The sequence below is a fragment of the Dunckerocampus dactyliophorus genome, chromosome 3 (assembly GCF_027744805.1).
Source record: "Dunckerocampus dactyliophorus isolate RoL2022-P2 chromosome 3, RoL_Ddac_1.1, whole genome shotgun sequence".
NCBI lineage: Eukaryota > Metazoa > Chordata > Actinopteri > Syngnathiformes > Syngnathidae > Dunckerocampus > Dunckerocampus dactyliophorus.
This window is the reverse complement of record NC_072821.1, coordinates 38,698,306-38,720,805: the sequence shown is the minus strand read 5'-3', so window position 1 is coordinate 38,720,805 and position 22,500 is coordinate 38,698,306. Positions and strand designations below refer to the sequence as shown.

Here is a 22,500-nt window from a genome sequence, read left to right as displayed (position 1 = left end):
TGTGTTAGTCAAAAGTTTAGAGACACGCTGTCATGCAATAGCATTGGCAAGTGTGCCAAAACTTTTGACAGGTTGATGTTTATTTTCATACTTTTTCTTCTATGATATCGACAAAAACCTGAACCAAGATAAATTTTGTGAGACATTATCTCCCTACAAGATGCGAAGTCACCATGTCTTGTTTATTGTTCTATTCATATTCTACTTTGGAATGTTTAAGTGTACTCAATTTCACTAGCAGTCCACATTCTTTTTTATTCATTAAGCATTACCTCTAACATGCTTTGTCCTGGAAATGACATTCTATGTGCGTCTGATTGGCTAAAATGCTTCTTACTTTCATTCACGTGAAAAAGGTATCATATTAAATGCATATACAGTACCGTTTATTATAATATTATTTCCATGAAATTGAAAGCGTTTAGGTCAGGGATGTACAAAACAACCCATGGCACAGTCGAAAAATATCATTCAACAGCAAAACTAGCAACAACAGCAAAAAATGGAAAAATCAGCAGTAATTTTGCAAGAATAAAGTCAAAATATTCAGAGAAATAAGTTGTAATTTAACAACGAATATTCTTAATTTTACCAGAATAACGTAATATTACAAGGAAAAATGACGTCATTTTGCTAGCATAAAGTTGAAATAGAAATATGTTATTTTTTTGAAAGTCATAATATTCTGAAAAACAAACAAAACAACGAATAAAGTTGTAATTTTTGGGAAAATTAGGTTGCGGAAAAAAGCTATAATGTTGTGAGAATAAAGTCAAAATATTATGGGAATAAAGTCATAATTACGAAATATTTGGAAAAAACAACAACAGCAGAAATGGAAATTTTGAAAAACATAGCTGTAATTTTATGACAATAAACTTGTAATACGCCCGAAGTGAGCTGGGATAGGCTCCAGCATGCCCCCGCGACCCTAAAGAGGAGAAGCGGTATAGAAAATGGATGGATGGATGGAAACTTGTAATATTATGAGGAAAAATTATGTAATTTTAGTTGAAATATTAAAGAAAAACGTAATATGGCAAGAATCAAACAAAAAAGAGTTGTCATTTTTGGGGGAAATTAGTTTGGGAAAAATGTTCTAATACGTGAATAAAGTCACACGATTCTGAGAACAAAGTGCTAGCATTACCAGAAGAACATTCATGAAGATTACTGAAGAAGAAAGTTAAACAAATAAAAATATAAGACGAGGCTGAGATGGAGTTTGTTCTTGAACATCCAAATAACTTCTCAGCGTATTTACAAAGTATCAAGGTTTTTTGACTTTGTGGCCCTCGCTGGAAAAGGTTTGGACGCCCCTGGCTGAGGTGCAGTGCTGACTGATAATAATAATCATGCTGACAAAGGGGGCGTGTACTGTACCTGTGTTGTAGAAGACGGTGTTTTTGATGGTGCAGTTCTCGAAGAAGGTGTTGGTGGACTTGATGTCTTCAAAGTAGCAGTTCTCAAACAAAGACTCCTCAAACTTCACAGACTTAATCTCGATGTTTTCAAACCTAAGAAAAAGCGGGGCACGCCAGAAAACGCTTGATTGCCGTTCCGTCCTGAAAGTGAACGCAACGAGTGAAGGTTTGGTGACGTACTTGTCGTGAATGTACTCGCCCTCGCGGTGCACCTGGTTGACCAGCGAGAAGTTGAAGTGGAAACGTTCCACGCGTTCTCGATGGAAAACTCGTACTTTGGACTCGTACTCCTCGTACTGCATGTACTTGATCATGTCAGGAAACCAAACTCCTAGTCCGTGGTAGCTAAGACAGGCAAACAAATGTGTTGGGACGTTTGGAACAAACGAGCTCCCATGAGCTCTTAGTCGAGTACCTGAAAGCCAAACAGAACCAGACGATGACCAGGAAGAGGCCCTGGAGTCGCAGCTCCGCCGCCGACAGCGACATCACGTTCGCCATCACCTAAACAGGAAGCCAACAACGTGTGAGGCGAGGGTTCGAGCGAATCGTCGCAAGGTGGAGGTGTTGCGTGTGGCGACCTGCTGCAGCATGGTCAGGTGTCTGACGGTCCAGCGCTGGAAGGCGGTGCCCGTGTCGCTCTGGATCTCGATGAACTCGTCCTCCTGCGTCTGCGGCGTCTTGATGTTGGTCACCTGCGTCGCAACAGCAGCTTTATGTCGCTCTGCATGCGCTTTAAAAGCTGCTACATTTCCACTTACTGTATGCTTTTTAATGCACTCCAAATCATGAATAAAGGTAAAGAATCAACTGTCAAACCTGGTGTTCATGTTTTTTGTGTAAATATGATTTATACGTTATTTTCAGACTACTGTAACTTCTTCCCAACCCAGTTTTCCAAAAACTGCAACTGTATTCTTTGTTTCGCTTGATTGTCATCATATTACAACTTTTCTTGTAAGTCTTTCAACTTTATGCTTCTGAAATGTTTTCTCTTGAGATTACAACTGAACTCTTTTCTCTTCATTTGATGACTTTATGCTTGTAAAATTATTATTCATTATATTCTTTTTCCCATTTCTTTTTCTTTTTTAAATTTAATTACTTCTTTTTTTTAGAATTTTTATAGATTTTTTTTCAAGAGGTCGTATAAAAAAAGCCACAAGCCACCAAATTACTCTCCCTTTTCCCCATTTTTCTCATCGTTTTTTTCCCCAGAATATTATGACGTTAGTCCCACAATATTTTGGCTTTATTTTCTTACTATTCAAACTTTTTCCCAACCTAGTTTTCCAAAATTGTTAACTTTGTTTGTTTTGCTTGAGTCTCGTCATATTACAACTTTTAAAAAAAAGTATTTTTCCTGAATATTTCAACTTTATGCTTCTGAAATAAAAAAACATCTTCAGAATATTCTGACTTTTCTCATAAGATTACAACACTTTTTTATTTTAATATTATCATTTTATGCTCGTAAAATGACTGTTTTTTCCCCATTTTTCTGTTTTATTTAGTTTTCTTGTTTAGTTTTTTAAATTTAATTTAATTTGTGTTTTTTTTAGAGCGTCAATTAAAAAAATGCCACAGGCTACCAAATGACTGCTGTTGTTTTTTGCAGTTGTTTTATGATTTTTTCTTGTTTTTTAAACTTTTATTAATGGCCCCCAGGCCGCACGTTGGACACTCTGTGATTAATTGGATTTACATCATTTTTATGGGAAAAGTTGCCTCGGCTTTCACACGTTTTGGATTTATTTTTTTTACGCATTTTGGAGTGTGAAATTTCAAGCGGCAGCAAAATCACGCCCAGACAATTGTTGATGATTTTTCATTTCATTGAACTCACAGTGAAGACCCTTTCCGGCTCGCCTTTGGCCTTCCAGTTGGTGTCGTGGACTTGACGCAGGATCATCCACGCCTCGTCGTGTCGAGCGCTCTTAAAAAATGGAAACATTGCATGTTTTTACAATATTGTCATCTATTTTTATCATTGATGTAACGTTTGAACCACTCGCGCCCTTATTCATGGTTTACAAACTGGTTATTAATGATTTGTTAAGTCATACTAAACAACCATTACTAGTCATGTATGTTACCAAGACTCCCTATAAACCTTGACGTGTTTGGAATCTGCTTTGGCTTTAGTAAATCTTGCATGATTTTTATGCCTATGGAAACAGCAAAATGGGACCATCTGTACCAAAATGACCCAAAAATAGTGCCAAACAATGCTTTCTTGTGTGGCAGTGTGTCATTTTGCCCCCAAAGTTGATTTCCACCAACATACAGTCATCCCTCACCACTCCAATTTTGTGGCTTCACTCTATCACAGTTTTTCAAAATGATGTGAATCAATAAACAATGCTGTTTCACACTTGAATACAGCCTATTATTCATCAAAAGAGATGTATATTTACGCAAATGTTAGGTATTTTTCTGCCTAAATGAAGCATTTTCAAGCATAAAAATGTCTAAATGAAGTCCCATACAAATATAAGGCATTCAGAAGATGCATTCAAAGACATTGTGATGATATGTAGTATTCCACACTGGTCACTAGGTGTCCGTAATGTTGGACATGTTGTGTCTCATTTGTATTATGTTTCATATGTCTCATCACTGTATTGGGTAGTGTAAAGGTGACTATAGGGGTGTTATTTCGGGTCTAGAGGGCTCTAACAATGTTAAAACCCGTATTTAGAAGGTAATAAACAGATTATTTTTGCCGAATATATATTATTTTCTCCGATTATATCTACTATATTGGGTAATAGGAGTGTAAAGGTGACTATGGGGTGTTAGGTTAGGTTCAATGCTATGCTGTGGTTTTCTATGCTCTAACTATGAAAAGATTCCATTTCTACATAAGGCTTCCTACCCTGTGGACCTTCACTTATCACAGGCAGGTCTGGAACCAATTAACTGTGATAAACTGTATATACTGTATTTTGTTGGTGCCAAAATGTCATTTTTCCAAATTTGTGTGTCATATTGTGTGTTGGTCAAAAGTTTAGAGACACGTTCTCATTCAATAGCATTGATAACTGTGTCAAAACCTTGGAACCGTATTGTATAGTTTGCAACAAAACCCCCACATATTATTATCATTTGATCATTTTCATTTCATTTCATTTTTACCATGTACAAGAAAAGTAAGTGTAGTTGTCTGTTTTGATGGCCCTGGGTGCAGCCAGGTATGCAGTTGTGTAAGAGTGTTTGCATTTGTCACACACAAATCCAATACCACATGTGGTTAGAGGCCTGACAAAGTCCTGCATGAGCCCCGCCGTGGGGGTGTGGTGTTCCGGTGACGGCCTAGCAAGCCTTCGCTACCTTGGCATCGCGAGGGGATGTTGCTTTGACCAACCATGACTCGATGGAAGTCCTAAGTAGTAGCAGTAATAAGTAACGGCGGGCGACAGACACAACTAAAGACGAGATACGTGACGGGCTCATGAAGACTTAGATGAATGAATGCTTTCAGTGTCTGACCTCCAGGAGGAACCGAGGACTTTCCGGCATGAAGACGACGCCGACGAGCGCGGCCATAGCGGGAAGGAGACACACCAGGATGAAGAGCCTCCAGCTGTGCATCTGGAACTCCGTGCCGATGGCAAAGCCCCAACCTGAAGAGTTGAGTCCAGGAGAGTTCGACAAAAAGGGCAGACAAGGTTTTGTGTTCACATCTATGTAGGTAAGGTTCTTTGCAATGTTTTACATATAATGTAGAGCAGGGGTGTCCAGCGAGGGCCACATAGTGAAAAGTGAACGGATGCGACTTTGCCACTTTGATATTCTGATCTGCTAAGAAGTTATACGCACCGTAGATTCTGTATTTCAAGAAAAAAACTGCATCTCTGCTTCGTCGTACAGGTGAGAAAACATACTGTTTGTGCAAACGTAGTTTTTTTTTCTATCTTCCAAATATTTCCACTTTCTTCTTACATAATCTTCATCAAATTTCATAGGTGGTGTTCACCAAAGACTAAAACATCTACGCTGGTGAAGAAAACACATACTGTACGTTAGCTTAACACTAAATGGTCTCAGACTTCTACCAAAAGACGTATGTTCCATTTATTGAACACTAAAATGTCTACCATTGTTTCCGAAAACATCGACGTTCGCTTCATCCGACATTCTAAATTGACTTTGGTGGTCACAAAAGCATACGTTGCGTTTATTCATCTCCAAGAGAAATCATTTTATATACACATACGTCAACTTCATCAAAGACTAAACTACCTCAGATGGTTACAAAAAGATGTACTGTACGTTAGGTTTAGTGCAGACTATGGCTGTTAAGAAAACACGTAGGTACGGTTCAGCGAACATTCTGAATTGACTTCAGTGGTTACAAAAACGTACGTTGGGTTTATTGAAGACTAAAATGACTAAGATGCTTTAAGAAAACACGTAGGTTAGCTTCATCATCCGCTAAATTACCTCATACAAACTTACATCCGGTGTACGGAAGACTAACATGTCTACGATCGTTTACGAAAACACATACGTTAGCTTTACCGAACATTCTAAGTTGGCTTCAATGGTTACAAAAACAAACATTAACTACGATGGTGAAGAAGACACCGATGTCAGCTTCATCAAACACGAAATTATAGCAGATGTTTACAAAAAGACACATGAGGTTTATCAAAGACTATGATTGTTAAGAAAATACTGTAGGTACTTTCGGTTCATTGAACATTCTATGTTGACTTCAATGGTTACAAAAACGTACATTCTGTTTATTGAAGACTGAAATGTCTACCATTGTTTACGAAAACACATACGTTAGCTTTATTGAACGTTCTAAATTGGCTTCAGTGGTTTCAAAACTGTACGTGAGGTTTATTGAAAACCGAAATGTCTACAATGGTGAAGAAAACACGTACACTGGCGTCATCAAAGGCCAAATGAACTCAACAAAAACATGTTAGCTTGATCAAAGACTAAGTGAGCGCAGATGTTTACGAAATAACGTACGTTGGCTTTATTGAAGGTGGATTGTCTTGGAATGTTAAGAAAACACGTACGCTCGATTCATCCAAGACTAAATTATCGCCGATTACAAAATGTTTACATGTATGCTAAATTAGGAAAATGGAATTGTCTTTTGGTTGTGAGCTGGGATAGGCTCCAGCTCGTCTCTAACCCTGAAGAGTATACGTGGATCGACCTTGTGTGTGTGTGTTACCAACCGTAGTGCGGGATGATTCCCCAGGCAGTGAAGGAGGCGTACAGCCCCCCCAGCATCCAGAACATGCAGAGCCAGCTCAGATGTTCGCCACGTTTGTCCATCTGCAGGAACTCTGTGAAGTAGGTGTACACGATGGGGATGGAGCCGCCGATCCTGCAACACAAGATGAAAACCGTCTTCGTCGTCGTTGTTATCCATCAGGTAAGACGTGAGCTCACTCCACGTGTGTGCTTCGCTTTTGCTTTGGCCTTTTGTTGACACGCATTAACTCACGTAATGCCTAGAAAAGGCCACCAGGTGACCCGCTTTAACCCCCTTCCTGTTCCCTCCCCATTAGTGTCTTCAAAGGCTGCGTAGTTTCACTTTGATTTCATTGTCTTGTACGCTTCTTTTCTCTATTTGTTTACTATGAGAACATGTTCAAATGCTAGAAATAGAAATAAAAATAAAAATAAAAATAAAAATATCTTTTAAAATCCTTTGGTCTCTTATATTCAGGGGTTAGAGAGTTTTATTAATAATAATGTGTGATAGTAATGTGATCAATAAATATGGTGAATAAAATATGATTTGATTAAAAACATGTTTTAAAAAGGATTTATTTTGTCTTGGAAATATTTTTTTTTAATCTTGAAAAAGCGGGGTTGTCTTATGTCAGGGGTGCCTGAAGTGCGGCGGGGGGGCCGCATTGGCCCCCGGCACATTCTAAAAATAAAATTTAAGAAGAAAGAACCCTAATGCCTAAAACCCGAGCAAAAGTTGAAAAAAGAATTTTAATAATACTACTACTTCTACTAATAATACTACTACTACTTCTACTACTGTAATAATGCTACTACTACTTCTACTAATAATACTACTACTACTTCTACTACTGTAATAATGCTACTACTACTTCTACTAATAATACTACTACTACTTCTACTAATAATACTACTACTTCTACTAATACTACTACTACTACTACTTCTACTAATAATACTACTACTACTTCTACTAATAATACTACTACTTCTACTAATACTGCGACTACTACTTCTAATAATAATACTACTACTTCTACTAATAACAACAATATGCTTTGTCACCTACAGTATAACACAGTTTTTTTTCTTGAAATATTTCTAACCTTTTAGCATATCTACGGCCCACGGTGAAAACCATTTGGGCCCTCCCGTCTCATATTCATCATCGTTTTATCCATCCATCCATTTTCTATGCCGCTTCTCCTCATGAGGGTGGGGGGGGGTATGCTGGAGCCTATCCCAGCTGACTTGGGGCAACAGGCGGGGTCCAGCCAATGGCAGGGCACATATAGACAAACACTCCCATTCATACCTATGGACCATTTAGACTCTCCAATGAAGCTAACATGCATGTTTTTGGAATGTGGGAGGAAACCGGAGTACCCAGAACCCCCCCCCACACACACACACACACACACACACACACACACACGGGGAGAACATGCAAACTCCACACAGAAATGCCCAAGGGAGAATCCAACCCAGGTCTTCCCATCTCCAGACTGTTCCTGTGTTGGCCAACATGCTAACCACTCGACCACCGTGCGGCCCATCATCGTTTTATATTCGGGTCAATACGGTATTTGACTTGACATGAATTTTTCTGGGTAAAAGTGCTTTCATTTGATTTAATTATACAAATTTGGCTTCGCTATCTTAGACTGCATGAAAAAAAAAATTCAGAAAATGCCCCGAGGGGTACGTTGTGGTCATCTCCACATGCAAACAACTACATGATAGTATTTATTTTGAGTTGATATTGTGCTCCACTCGACATGGAAAAGGTTAACAGTTAATATTCCAAAGCTGCCTGAACCATATAGGAAAAGAAAAGTCACATGTTTCATCCATCCATCCATTTTCTATACCGCTTCATCCTCATTAGGGTCGCGGGGGCATGCTGGAGCCTATCCCAGCTGACTTCGGGCGACAGGCTTCATATGTTTCTAAAAGAAAGGTGTGTTGATTTGTGGCCGCTCTGCGGTAAAGACCCCAATGTGGATGAATGGATGCATGCGCTTCTCATTATTCATCCAAATCAAATGTCAGGGCTCCTCTTGTGCTGCACAAACAAGCCCCCCCTTGCAAATGGAGAACTAGAACACAAGCCCAGGCATTACTGACGCCAAAGGTCAGGCAAAAAGCTGCCAAAAAGGGGAAATGAAATGTAAATCTCTTCTCTCACCCGAAGCCGGAGCAGAACCTGAAGAAGACGAAGAAGCCGTAGCCCTGAGCGAAGCACGACAGGAAGGAGAAGACCAGGTCGATGCTCAGGACGTAGATCAGGCACTTCCTGCGGCCCATCTTGTCGCACAGACCCCCCCACACGAAGGCGCCCACCATCATGGCCACGTACACCAGCAGGCCTGACGACAAAGCAAGTACTCTTCTGTGTTTCTCTCACATGATATCACATCTAGTATCTACTGTATATGCTGTATCACACTTACACAGTACATGATATCACATATAGTATCTACTGTATATGCTGTATCACACCTACACGGTACATGATATCACATATAGTATCTACTGTATATACTGTATCACACCTACACGGTACATGATATCACATCTATTAAATACTGTATATACTGTATCACACCTACACGGTACATGATATCACAGCTATTAAATACTGTATATACTGTATCGCACCTACACGGTACATGATATCACATATAGTATCTACTGTATATACTGTATCGCACCTACACGGTACATGATATCACATATAGTATCTACTGTATATACTGTATCGCACCTACACGGTACATGATATCACAGCTATTAAATACTGTATATACTGTATCGCACCTACACGGTACATGATATCACAGCTATTAAATACTGTATATACTGTATCGCACCTACACGGTACATGATATCACATCTATTATCTACTGTATATACTGTATCGCACCTACACGGTACATGATATCACATCTATTAAATACTGTATATACTGTATCGCACCTACACGGTACATGATATCACAGCTATTAAATACTGTATATACTGTATCGCACCTACACGGTACATGATATCACATCTATTATCTACTGTATATACTGTATCGTACCTACACGGTACATGATATCACATCTATTATCTACTGTATATACTGTATCGTACCTACACGGTACATGATATCACATCTATTATCTACTGTATATACTGTATCGCACCTACACGGTACATGATATCACATCTATTAAATACTGTATATACTGTATCGCACCTACACGGTACATGATATCACATCTATTATCTACTGTATATACTGTATCGTACCTACACGGTACATGATATCACATATATTATCTACTGTATATACTGTATCGCACCTACACGGTACGTGATATCACATCTATTAAATACTGTATATACTGTATCGCACCTACACGGTACGTGATATCACATATAGTATCTACTGTATATACTGTATCGCACCTACACGGTACATGATATCACATCTATTATCTACTGTATATACTGTATCGCACCTACACGGTACATGATATCACATCTATTATCTACTGTATATACTGTATCGCACCTACACGGTACATGATATCACATCTATTAAATTCTGTATGTACTGTATCGCACCTACACGGTACATGATATCACAGCTATTAAATACTGTATGTACTGTATCGCACCTACACGGTACATGATATCACATCTATTATCTACTGTATATACTGTATCGTACCTACACGGTACATGATATCACATCTATTATCTACTGTATATACTGTATCGTACCTACACGGTACATGATATCACATCTATTATCTACTGTACATACTGTATCGCACCTACACGGTACATGATATCACATCTATTAAATACTGTATATACTGTATCGCACCTACACGGTACATGATATCACATCTATTATCTACTGTATATACTGTATCGTACCTACACGGTACATGATATCACATATATTATCTACTGTATATACTGTATCGCACCTACACGGTACGTGATATCACATCTATTAAATACTGTATATACTGTATCGCACCTACACGGTACGTGATATCACATATAGTATCTACTGTATATACTGTATCGCACCTACACGGTACATGATATCACATCTATTATCTACTGTATATACTGTATCGTACCTACACGGTACATGATATCACATCTATTATCTACTGTATATACTGTATCGCACCTACACGGTACATGATATCACATATATTATCTACTGTATATACTGTATCGCACCTACACAGTACATATACTACCATCACGCCCTTACTATTGTAAGTAATCATAATGTGGATTTATCTATATGTAATTAAATGATTATATATGAATATATTATACATATTAATAATATGCACATAGAATAACAATAATATTTAAACAATAATAATATCTATTAATAATTAATATTGAAATATATTAGAAACTTACTCAAACTCATTAGTAATATTTGATTATACTTTCTTATATTTCTATATTTTATTATATTGTTCATTTTTAAAAAATAAATCAAATAAATAAATACATATAATAAATAAAAAATAAAATAAAAAATAGTATTATCTTTGCAAGGGGAGAACTTCCTGTTCCTAATGTTGTGGCTTGTGAGTGTCACCGGCTGGAGTGTGCAATACATTTGATGTCCACAAGGGGGCACCCTTTAGCCTTGTATGACAGCAGATGGTTGCAAAAATGCCCATTTAGTTTGCGACCATGTGACTTGATGAAGAATGCTGAATATTCATGCGTGAACGTGAACAGCGGCGACATTTGCACAAATGTGAGCGGGAAATAAAGGTCAGAGTCATTTGGAGGTGAAAATACTGAAGTTGGGCCCCTGGCGGTGGTGGCAAATGTGTTTTGTGGCTGTTAGCGTTTGTTAATGGCCGTCTCGCACGCTTTGGGAATCAGCGTGGTGTGCGGCTGCGGTCGCAGCACGCGGTCGGCACGCGTTCAAAGTCGGCCATCTCAGCCCCGAACAGCGCCCGACAGTTGGCCGTGATAAAAGCCATCATGCCAATGAGCGTCCTCTCCAGACCTTTGCCCCGCCCGTCCGCCCGTCCGCCCCGCCTGCTCTGTGTTTTACTACGCAGCCCTAATTACAGCGGGCCTAAGCAGCTTAGCGGCACATGGAGCCATAGTGTGCACCTTCCCCGTGGATTAGTGGAGCGTCCAAATGCTACGACGCTCCACACGCCAAAGCGGCCGCCCCCGTAACGCCCCCCGTAAAAGTGGACATGCTGAGCTGTGGCGTGCACTCGGTCGTGGGAAAGAACGTTAGAAAATGTGCTCCGTGCGTCGGAATCCAACCTATACCTGATGCACATGTGTCAGCTATGTGAACCACTACACTACACATCTGCCCACAGCGAAAACAGACACCACTAATAGCAGTTTGGTATTTTCATGGGACGTCAGTTCTTCTGTAATGTTTGTCCATGTGGCCTGGAGCCACGTAGCTCCAGCGGGTTCAGGCCGTGTCCAGTTGCGCTTGCATCACCTGCACAGCCAGCTAACCCTTATTTTCTTCATGTAACGTAAATAACATGACTGTAACTTCACCTTGGGGAGCAAACAAATGCTAGAAGGAACAAACGAACAGACCAACTGCCGATGAAGTGGGAAAGACATGAACGAGCATAAAACGGAACGAGCTTGTAAACGAGCGAGCAAACAAACTGACAAAAAACTGAACAAAGGAATGAAGGAAACGAGCAACGTGGGGAAAGGAACGGACAAGCTGAGGAACAAACCAGCAAAGGAACAAGTGAACAAACGATAGAAGAACGAACAAACAGACCGACTAAGGGACCAAATGACGAGGAACGAACGAGCTAAGAAGAAGAACGAGCTGACGAACAAGCGAGCAAACAAATGGAAGAACGAACAGACAAACGTACGAAGGGACGAACAGCAAAGGATCCGATGAACGAGTGAAGTGAGGAAGGAATTCACGCGCTCAGGAGCGAACATGGGCACGAACGTAGCAGCACGGGAATCAAATGGAAGAACGAGCAAACAAATAAACAGCAAATTAGCTAACAAAAAAATGGGTCAAAGTGATGAAGAAGCAAAAGCTTCAGAGCACAAAGTCAACGAATGGACGATTCAGTTTTGACCACATTTGATTGGATTGTCCTTAAAGGCTTCCTGGGTCCAGCCTAAGAAGAATCGACATCATCGACCATCAATCTCCTGGCAATGAGCTCAAGAACAAGGCGAAGAATAAAGCCCAAGATCCACCAGTGTCTCAGCGATTCCAGAGTCCACCTGTGTCCCCGTGTGAGGATCATGAGCGTGAATCAAAGCGGATCATTCCGCAGATCTGCTTCATGTTCTCAGCCCACCCCTCCAGATTTGTGCAAACAGATGCTGCCATCTCATTTTCGCCGCATCTGAGCGCACAGCACCGGGCCGCCGCGGGCCGCCGCTCCTCCAACTGCTGGAACATGCTCCATATTAGCCCCCCGAGCACACACACACACAACCCTATCAGCACTCTCTCACACTGGCGCATCCCTGGAGCCTGTTGTTAGGACGGAATGATGCACGCGCTGCCACGTTGGCTGGCCGGAGGAACGAGGTGAGAGTCCTTCATAGGCTGTTGCAAGCAGACGTTATTTCTGATTTCTGATTCTGATTCTGGATCTCTGAACACACTGTACACGACACAAGAGTCCCATTGTGAGACTCCCAGCGGCACTGATGGTGTACCCGTCTAGGCCGTACCTCCATTTCTTATCTCCATTGGCTTGACAGACGAATGACGAACGAACTAAGCAGCAAAGGAGCAAACGAGTGAACGAACGAATGACGTAGGTTGCTTTGGACGGGCTCAACCGGGGGTGTAAACCAGGTTCTTTGCACACCACAGTCTAAAAATGTCATTTATCAAGTAAACTACTACAAAAAGTTGAAAAATCGGCTGTAATTTTACGAGAATAAAATCAAAATGTTAAGAGAAAAAAGTTGTCATTTTACGAGGATAATGTCGTAATATTATGAGGGAATCACGAGGGTCCTTTTAAAGCCATACAGGCGAGATATGAAAGAATAAAGACTTTATTGAAGACTTGATACTTTTTAAAACAAAATAAGGTTTTCATTTGAAGAAAATTAGTTTGAGGAAAAGTTATAATATGATGATAATACTGTAAAGTCACAGTATTATGGGAATAAAGTCATAACATTACAAGAAAAACATTCACAAGAATAAAGTTGAAATACTTGGAAAATGGAGAAAAATGAAAAAGCAGAAATGGAAAAAAGACAGCTGTAATATTTCCAGAATAAAGTCAAAATATGAAGAAAAAAGTTGTATTCTAAGAAGAAATAAGTCACAATTTAATGAGAATAAATGTAATATTATGAAGAAAAAATGCAGTAGCATACTGTTGAAATATGAAAGAAAAAATAACTCCTAATATTATGAGAAAAAATAAAGCAATAAAGCAAAGCAAAGTAAACAAAATAAAGTTGGTTTGGGGGAAAAGATAAATAATTACTCAAAAATAATTACTCAAAGAAAGTTCAAGTAGTTGGAAAACGTAAACAAAAAAACAGCATAAAAACAGCAGTAATTTTACGAGAATAAAGTCAAAATATGATGTAAAAAGTTGCACTTTGACCAGAATCCACTTGTAATATTATTTTAGTAGCCTGGAGTTAAATATTAAATGCAAAGACATTCTTTAAAAAGAAAAGAAAAAAAGTGTTAATATTATCAGAAACAAACAAAGAAAATTAGGTTGGGGAAAAAAGTTGTAATCTTATGGGAACAAAGCCGAAATATGATGGAAATAAGCAAAGGTTATTTGGGAAGAAATTGGAAATATTTGGAAAATGAATAAAAAAGTCCGAAAAAGAGCAAAGAGTGACGCTGACATGGATAATCTGCTGTTCGAGCTCCAGTGCAGGACACAGCTGAGATGTTGACATCTACAGAACGTAGCTTGTTAGCTTAGCTGACTGAATATCGCCCTTTCATTTTCACTATGAGGCCGGCGCTGGAGGACAAAGTTAGGACACGCCTGCAGTGAAGGATGTGTGTTAAGTTGCAAGTTTTGCTAAAATGTCCAAGAAAGGAGTCACTTGGACCAGAACCCGACCGTCGGCCACTTACCCAGCAAGCCCTTGTCAGCGTTGGAGATGCACATGTCCTTCTCGGCGCTGGGCATGACGAAGCCCACCACGAAGCCGTCCACGCCATCCGCCATCAGCGCCAGGCCCAGCACCAAGAAGAGCATCCACTGGAAGCGTCCGTGGCCGCAGTCCTCCATGATGCTCTCGTACTGCTCGGGCAGGTTGTCCTCCTCTTCCTCCTCCCGGGCCGCCTGCCGGGCCTTCCTCTTGGCCTCCAGCCGAGCCGCCCGCCGGGCCTCCTTGATCTCATCTGGGTGCGGGATGCCCTGGTACTCACCCTCGTACATCTGGTCGTCGTCATCCGCGCCCTCGGTGGCGTCGCTGGCGGCGTCCTCGTCCTGGGGGGCGTAGTCCGTCTGGTAGGGGTACCCGTCCTGAGTGCCGCCATCTTGGCCGTAGGTGTACTCGCCTCCTTCGCTCAGTTGCTGGCTCACGTTGTTCTGATAGGGGTCGTTCATGATGTCCTCCTGTAGAAGACGTCCCGGTCCTGATGCGGGTTAGCGATGCTCCGACGAGCTTGAAGGCCTCAGCAGCAGAAACGACACGCTATGACCTTCCTGGAGCGCCACGGAGTCTCATGATGAACCTAAAAGACACACGTGAGCCCAGGAAACGTGTCAGTGAGGCTTTCTTTATTGGGGTCACAGCTTTTTCTAACCAGTTGAATTATCAAGAAGCAGAGCAGGCGGAATCATGGAGGACCCCCCCCACCTACACACATTTTTTTGTCCACAATGGTGGAAATAACATAACATAAACCGCATAACGTAAACCTCCTTTTACGTAAATTCCACTGAATGTAAAGAATTTATGTAAAGTATTTGCATCGTATTACGGAAGAAATTCCGTATAACGTAAAGCATCAAGTCGGTGCAAGTTCAGTCTAACACTTGGTGACGCCTTCTGACGCTTCACGCTCTCATTGGCTGATTATCGGGGCACCGCCTCTGCTCTCATCTCATTGGCTGATTTTCGGGGCACTGCCTACGCTCTCATGTCATTGGCTGACTTATCCAGCACGTACGTGAGTTTGTGTGAGAGACAGGCTTCTCCCTTCAACCTCCTTCCTCTTCGTAGTCGCCCTGAAACTAACGTAAACAATGAAGTTAAGTTACAAATTAACATTTAGCACACAGCATTATCGTGTAGCGCGTGTGCGTTTGTCTGTGAGACCAGCTGACTCTTAGACTCTCTGAGTCGCGTTTCGACTCAGGCTAGTCCTCCTCCTTCCTGCCTCCACTTGCGCTCCTGATCAAGACATCTCGTGAACGGTAGGATTGTTTTTGTTTTTCAGTTTTATTCATTTACAGTAGTCTTATTTATTACCTTATTTTATATTGGAATGTTACTCTACTATGTTTATGCTAACGTTTTCTTATATTTTCCCACCATAATTGGTGGACTTTGAATATTTTCAAGTGTTAAAGGGGTGAGTTTGGGAAGATCTTGGAACGGATTAGACTATTTACATGTATTTTACGCTTCCTATAACATAAAAACCCTAAAACATAAAGGTTTCTCGGAACGGATTATTTACGTTGTAGGGGTGTCTACTGTATTATTCTATTTTGCAATGTTTCATTTTTTGAATGTATTGATTTGAATCCTACTCATTTCAGGTGCTGATCCTACCTCACATTTGATTACTACAAGTTAATTTCACACTTTCTTTAGATATTAGACTCAATTTTGAGAATGGATGTGACTGGAAAAGGGAACATTAAAAAGGGAACATTCGTGTTTCTTGTCTTTTCTTGTATTCTTATGTTTTATTTATAAATGCTGTGTTTTTCTTGGTATTTTATTATATTTATTTTTTATGTAATTAATTTAATTCCATATTTTATTTATTTATTATGTGATATTTTGTCAGTTTTCAAATATTTTGGTACTTTTATTTATTACATTTCAGTTTTAAATGTTGTGATTTTATTTTGGGTGTAATTCTTCCCAACGCGCCAGCTGGACACATTCAATTTATTGTAATTAATTCATTGTTGTTCATTGCATTAATTGCCATTCATTACATTTTGATTTTTCAATTAGTTTAATTTGATTTAAATTTATTGAATGAAATATTTTGTTTATTTATTTCTTATATTTTCTTTCTTTTTCTTTTTCTAGGATTTGTCCTCAGTGTTCTGTGAGCATCGCGTTACTTTTTTTTCTTTTCAATGCAAGTAAATAGAATTCCTGAAGTGATCGATTTAGTTATTTATTGATTGAAATCCTTGCTTTTTTCTTTTTTTGACGTCTCCTTTGTGATGTTGCAGCCCTGGCAGCAAACACTGCATTTCAGTCCAGATTAAAACATCGGATCTTTTTTTCCCATGATGCCACACATCATCCTCATCCACATCCTCATCCTCATCCTCACCATGATGGAGGCGGAGGGTAAAGAACGTTGTTGGATTTCTGGCATCTGAAGTGAAGGGCGGTGGTGTTAAAAGGTTAGCATTGGTGACTTTTCCTGCTGCTATCATATTGTTGATCACATGAGGGGGGGTGGAAGGTCGCTTGTTGGTTGGATGGTCGACATCTGGCTCTTACGTAACATCCACTCGGCTTCGCTTTGCTCCTAATTTCTCTTAAACTGATGCAGACTCGTTAAAACGAGCATTTTTAACGTGTGAACTGCTAACACCGCTTAACTTCTTTTTACACTTGCATGACCGTTAAGGATGTTATAGAATTACATGCGTGGGCCGCAACTTTGGCACAGACCGCACCGAAGCATTTTATTGATTATTTCATTGTTATTTCTTTAGCCGCACGCTGGCCGAGTGGTTAGCATGGGCATCTCTGTGTGGAGTTTGCATGTTCTCCCCGTGCGTGGGGGGCGTTTCTCCGGGTACTCCGGCTTCCTCCCACATTCCAAAAACATGCATGTTAGCTTCATTGGGTCTTTGATTCTGTTGATGTTATTTATGGTTTCTTTCATGTATTAATGTTGATTATTTCATGTATTGTCATTTATTTCAACTACACCTCCATCGTTAAAGTAAGCATTTTATTTTGTATTTATTTATTGTCACTTAGTTTATTATTTATGTAAGGAATCAGTTTATTTTTTATTGTTTATTTTAATTATTTATTTTAATTATTCAATGTATTATTATTTATTCAAATGTATCATTAAAGTAAGCATTTTATTATGTAATTATTGTATAGTTATTTTTATTAATTTCATTTTTTTAGTTACTTATTTTTTTATGTATTTATTTTAGTTATTACATTATTTAAAACGACATCTTTGTCATTACAGTTAGCGCTTTATTATAACCTTAATTTATTGAATTATTTATTGCATTATTTCTTTTATTTGTTATTTATTTTCTTTCTTTACTATTTTCTTTAACCTACATTTTTGTCATGAAAGTGTAAAGTGTTTTATTTATGATTTAATTCTTATTTGTGTACTAATATTTATTTCAATATTGACGTGGTTGTTTTGTATTTGTTTTATTGATTTATTTGGAATGATTGAATGTGTTCTTATTTATTTCACCAACACCTTTGGCATTAAAATAAGCATTTTAATGCATTTTAAGCTCGACCTAAGGCTGATCTTCTTTTTACACTTGCATGATCATGAAGAATATGACACCATCGAACTACACCGTTGTCAATGAAAATGATGGTATTTGACTTCTTTTTACGCTTGCGCCACCATGTAGCCCGTCAGCAAATGTAATGTCCTTTGGTCTTAACGTTTGTACAATTTCTTTTTACACTTAAAAGATGACGCAAATCTCCTTCAAGCTTTGTCACCGGTCAAGCGTTTTTAACATGAGCAGCGCTTAGCGCCGCGGTTTGACCCTGGAACGGATGATTTGGCTTCTTCCCTACGAGTAAACGGGATGTTTGTGGTCCACTTCGAATCGCGTTTATTTGCATTTACGGCAAATATGAATGACTTTTTCAGAAATAGGATTCCATGAAGGTGAAAGTCCAATCTGATGATCAACGTGTGAGCAAAAGAATTCACTTGAATCACAGCGCCGCCCCCGAAACCTCAGGAGGTCAAAGGACGATCCTGGCTGACGTCTGCTCACCTGTCAGGTGCGTCAGCAGCAACGTGGACATCAGTCATGATTTGATATTCAACTTGCAGCATTTCAGCTGGTGGCTTTGATGGCTCATGAGCGCCTTTGCTTGACAGGAAGTAGATTCTTCCCTCCCGCCCATACGCGCCCACACACACACACACACACACACACACACACACATATACACACCTGATGGTCTTACCTGTCCGCGCCGTCCATGAAATCAAGCAAAAAAAAGTCCAGGGAGCATTTTGCATTTTCCAAGGTCCAAAGCCAACATGTCCGTGATGATGCAGTCAAGCCTGAAGGATTAGGATCCAACCCCCACCCCCACCCCCGCCCCACCCTCGCCCGGGATCATCCCACACCCCCTCCTCCACGGACAAATGGTACGCTCCCTACGCTCTGTTGAAGCAGCGACGACCTGAGCGGTGGACACATGGAGGTCAGAGGTCACGGCTAGATGCTAACCTCGCAGCTAGCTTGTCATGGAAACACGACACACACTGATCGGCATCGGCAGCGCTCTGCTGCGTTGACAAAAACTACTGCAAAAACGCATGCAAGAGGTGTGCTCTGCTGTTTTTAAAGATCAGCTGCAAAAAGCATTTTGGTTGTTTTTTCTTTTTGTTTTTTTGCTGATCAAAGATCAGACCTACTGCAAAAACATGATCCTCTAGAAGACAGCTAGTCAAAGATCCTCTACTGCATATTGCAAGAGTGTGCTGCTCTCTGATTTAGGACCTACTGCAAAAACGCCAGGCAAAGATCCTCTATGTGACAGCAGTGCTCTGCTGTTTTTAGGAATCTGCCGCAAAGATGTTAGTCAAAGATCCTCTATTTGACAGGATCGCTCTGCTGTTTTTTAAGACCTTCCACAAAAATGGTAGTCAAAGATCCTCTATTTAACGGGAGTGCTCTGCTGTTTTTAAGGACCTACCGAAAAAATGCTGGTCAAAGATCCTCTCTTTGACAGGAGTGCTCTGCTGTTTTTAGGAATCAGCTACAAAAATGTTAGTCAAAGATCCTTCATGTGACAGGAGCACTCTGCTGCTTTCGCTAGTCAACGCTAGTCAAAGATCCTCTATATAACGGGAGTGCACTGCTGTTTTTACAGATGTGCTGCCAAAAGGCTGGTCAAAGATCATCTATATGACAGAAAGTATAACAATGATAATATCCATATCACAACCCTACAAGGTGCCCCCCCCCTTGCATGAGGTGAGGTGGTAGAGTCCTGGGGGGGTCCATCATTCCAGAGAGTAGATGTCTTGCGTAGAAGCAAAGCTCTCTAATCCCAAGGCCAGATAATTCCGTCGCAAAGAGGATTAGCTCCACCCCAGCAGCAAAGACATTGGCTAAATTTAGCCCCCACCCCACCCCTCCCCCTGACAACACAAAAAACACGCCCACATATAACTCCTCACTTCCCGTCTGCCTGTCTCGCCATCTTGACTTTGGATGTCATGCCGATACAGAGAAAGGACAGGGAAAGGCGGCAGCAACACTCAAAAATCAGCAGAAAATCTCCACATTCATTTCTCCATTCCATCCCTTGTGGCGTTTTAGACGTAAGGGGGGGAAGCAACGGCCTTTTCTGGTCACAGCACCCTCTGCTAGAGGAGGTGGGGCACTGCCCCGTTTGTCCTAAATGCTAAATAACAGTAAAATAGTAACAAGGAAAGGAAACGTTGTCACGGATGGATGACGTCGGCATAGCGCCCTTGCAACATTTAATCCTCGTCCTCTCGTCAATGGAGGCGGGATGCGGAACAGGTGAGTGGGCGGGATCAAGTGTCCCAGCGCAAATCCCCAACCCCGCTCTGATTGGACGGCCAGTCTATAAGTCACCTGACTTGCCGTGAGGGCCGCATGAGTGTGACTTCTTTTATGCGTGTGCTAATGTTGTGCTGGTTGACGTGCACACACACACACACACACACACACACACAGCATGATGACTTAGTGTGACAGCTGTGTAGCGTGAGTGTTTGCACGCGACAAGGTCAATAAATCCCAGCTGATGGGATCAGCACACGCTCAGCACCCGCAGGAGCACAGACACTGCCCCCCTGTGGTCATCACTGGAACTGTTTCCTAACGCTTGGCAAGACTTTTTTATATTGATTCTTAATAAGACCTATATTTGGCAATGATAATAATAATATAATGATATAGATAAATATATCAATACTACTGTATCATATACTTATTGATACTCTAATTTTTATTATAATACAGTAATGATGTCATAATAAATGTTATCATTATCATTATTATTATTATTATTAGCGATGTAAAATAAAACCAGTTCCATTAGTCTTGAGGTTTTCCAGTCGGATGTTGAGTGGGCGGAGCCGAGCACTGACCTTATGAGGAAGTAAATGAAGCCACTTCATCTTAATGATATCCCTCCTCCTCTCCCTCCTTCTCCCCATCTCGAAAGTCCCATCTGGAGTGTTTACTCTTGTCTATTAAGGGGGGTTGAGATGCGGGGGTGCACACTATCTCTTCCATCCTCTCCGAAGTTACAAAACCTGCTTTTGTTGTCTGCACAAAGACATCTGTGTACTTCTTTGTGTCACACTTGTTTGCTCGTCCCGCCAATGTTCTGCTCCTCTGCAGACCCCCCACGCCCCACCCCAATTTAACATTCAGACCACGTTTAACGGCGCTAACATCGCTGGCTGATCATGTGTTGAAGTGCAGGTCATCATGATGGCGAGAAAGCCCGCATTTTTGTTAGCGTGCCAGTTGCCATCACGTGACCTGAAACCACTTTCAACCAGGACTACCACACATGCATTCTCTTTCAAAAAATGTTTTCATTCTTTTCATTTCAGTATTTACTTCAATTCTCTCATAAAAACCTGGAACCAAAGTCATCAAAGATCCTCTAAATGACAGGAGCACTCAGCTATTTGTAAGGATGGACCTACTGCAAAAAGACAAGTCAAAGATCCTCTGTAAAAAGAAGCACTCTGCTCCTCTTAAGCACCTACTGCAAAAACACCGTCAAAGATCCTCTATGCGACGAGAGTGCCCTGCTCTTTTTTATGGACCAATCGCCTAAACACCTGTCAAAGATCCTCTATATCACAGCAGCGCTCTTCTGTTTTTAACAACCGACTGCAAAAACGCTCGTCAAAGATCCTCTATACAGCAGGAGTCAAAGCACGCGCTATTTGCGTTATTGTCGATTACGCTGCAGGAGGTGTGCTCTACCAGCAGAGAGCAGCATAAACAACAAGTCAAACAGCAATGAAACACTTGGATTGGATGCCTCATATTTTGAGCAGTATGGCACGTGTTTGTGAATTGTTTTAAACTTTTAAGGACACTATACAATATTACTCTGATCTATTACTTTCAGCACATTTGTGTGGAAATGCGTGGCTGTCCACCACCACAATGCATCCCGACTGACGTTCTTACATGATGGTAATTATGAAAAAAGCAACTTTTATTGGCGTTTATTTTCAGATAAGAACGTCTTTTAAGATACACGTGCCGTATTTGAAAACTAAAACATAAGGAAACGCCAGCAGCGCAGTTGGATGGGACTTTTATTGTTAGAAATCCATAGCCGGACGTGATTCGTTTATAATGACAATTCCTCACCGGATGTGCTGTAACGAGCGAGGATACGA

The 22,500-nt window shown here is 40.5% G+C and overlaps 1 protein-coding gene across 3 annotated transcripts in view; it reads right to left on the bottom strand.

The window, feature by feature from the left end:
• The window catches only part of sv2ba (synaptic vesicle glycoprotein 2Ba), a 27,219-nt gene extending 8,040 nt beyond the window's left edge, over nt 1-19,179 (bottom strand). For 2 of the 3 annotated variants that reach the window (XR_008569848.1, XM_054771399.1), the window contains exons 1-10: nt 19,053-19,179; nt 14,782-15,387; nt 8,836-9,016; nt 6,626-6,777; nt 4,917-5,050; nt 3,271-3,360; nt 2,006-2,119; nt 1,840-1,928; nt 1,605-1,769; nt 1,384-1,517 (exon numbers count right to left, since the gene is read on the bottom strand). Coding sequence is in view for 2 of the 3 variants with exons in the window: in XM_054771399.1 (XP_054627374.1) it covers nt 1,384-1,517; nt 1,605-1,769; nt 1,840-1,928; nt 2,006-2,119; nt 3,271-3,360; nt 4,917-5,050; nt 6,626-6,777; nt 8,836-9,016; nt 14,782-15,259 (1,537 nt within the window). In the remaining variant the exon portion in view is untranslated. Of the gene's footprint in view, nt 1-1,383; nt 1,518-1,604; nt 1,770-1,839; nt 1,929-2,005; nt 2,120-3,270; nt 3,361-4,916; nt 5,051-6,625; nt 6,778-8,835; nt 9,017-14,781; nt 15,388-19,039 lie in introns of all 3 variants that reach the window. The other variant, XM_054771400.1, reaches the window with a different exon arrangement.
• Nucleotides 19,180-22,500: the final 3,321 nt, after the last annotated feature.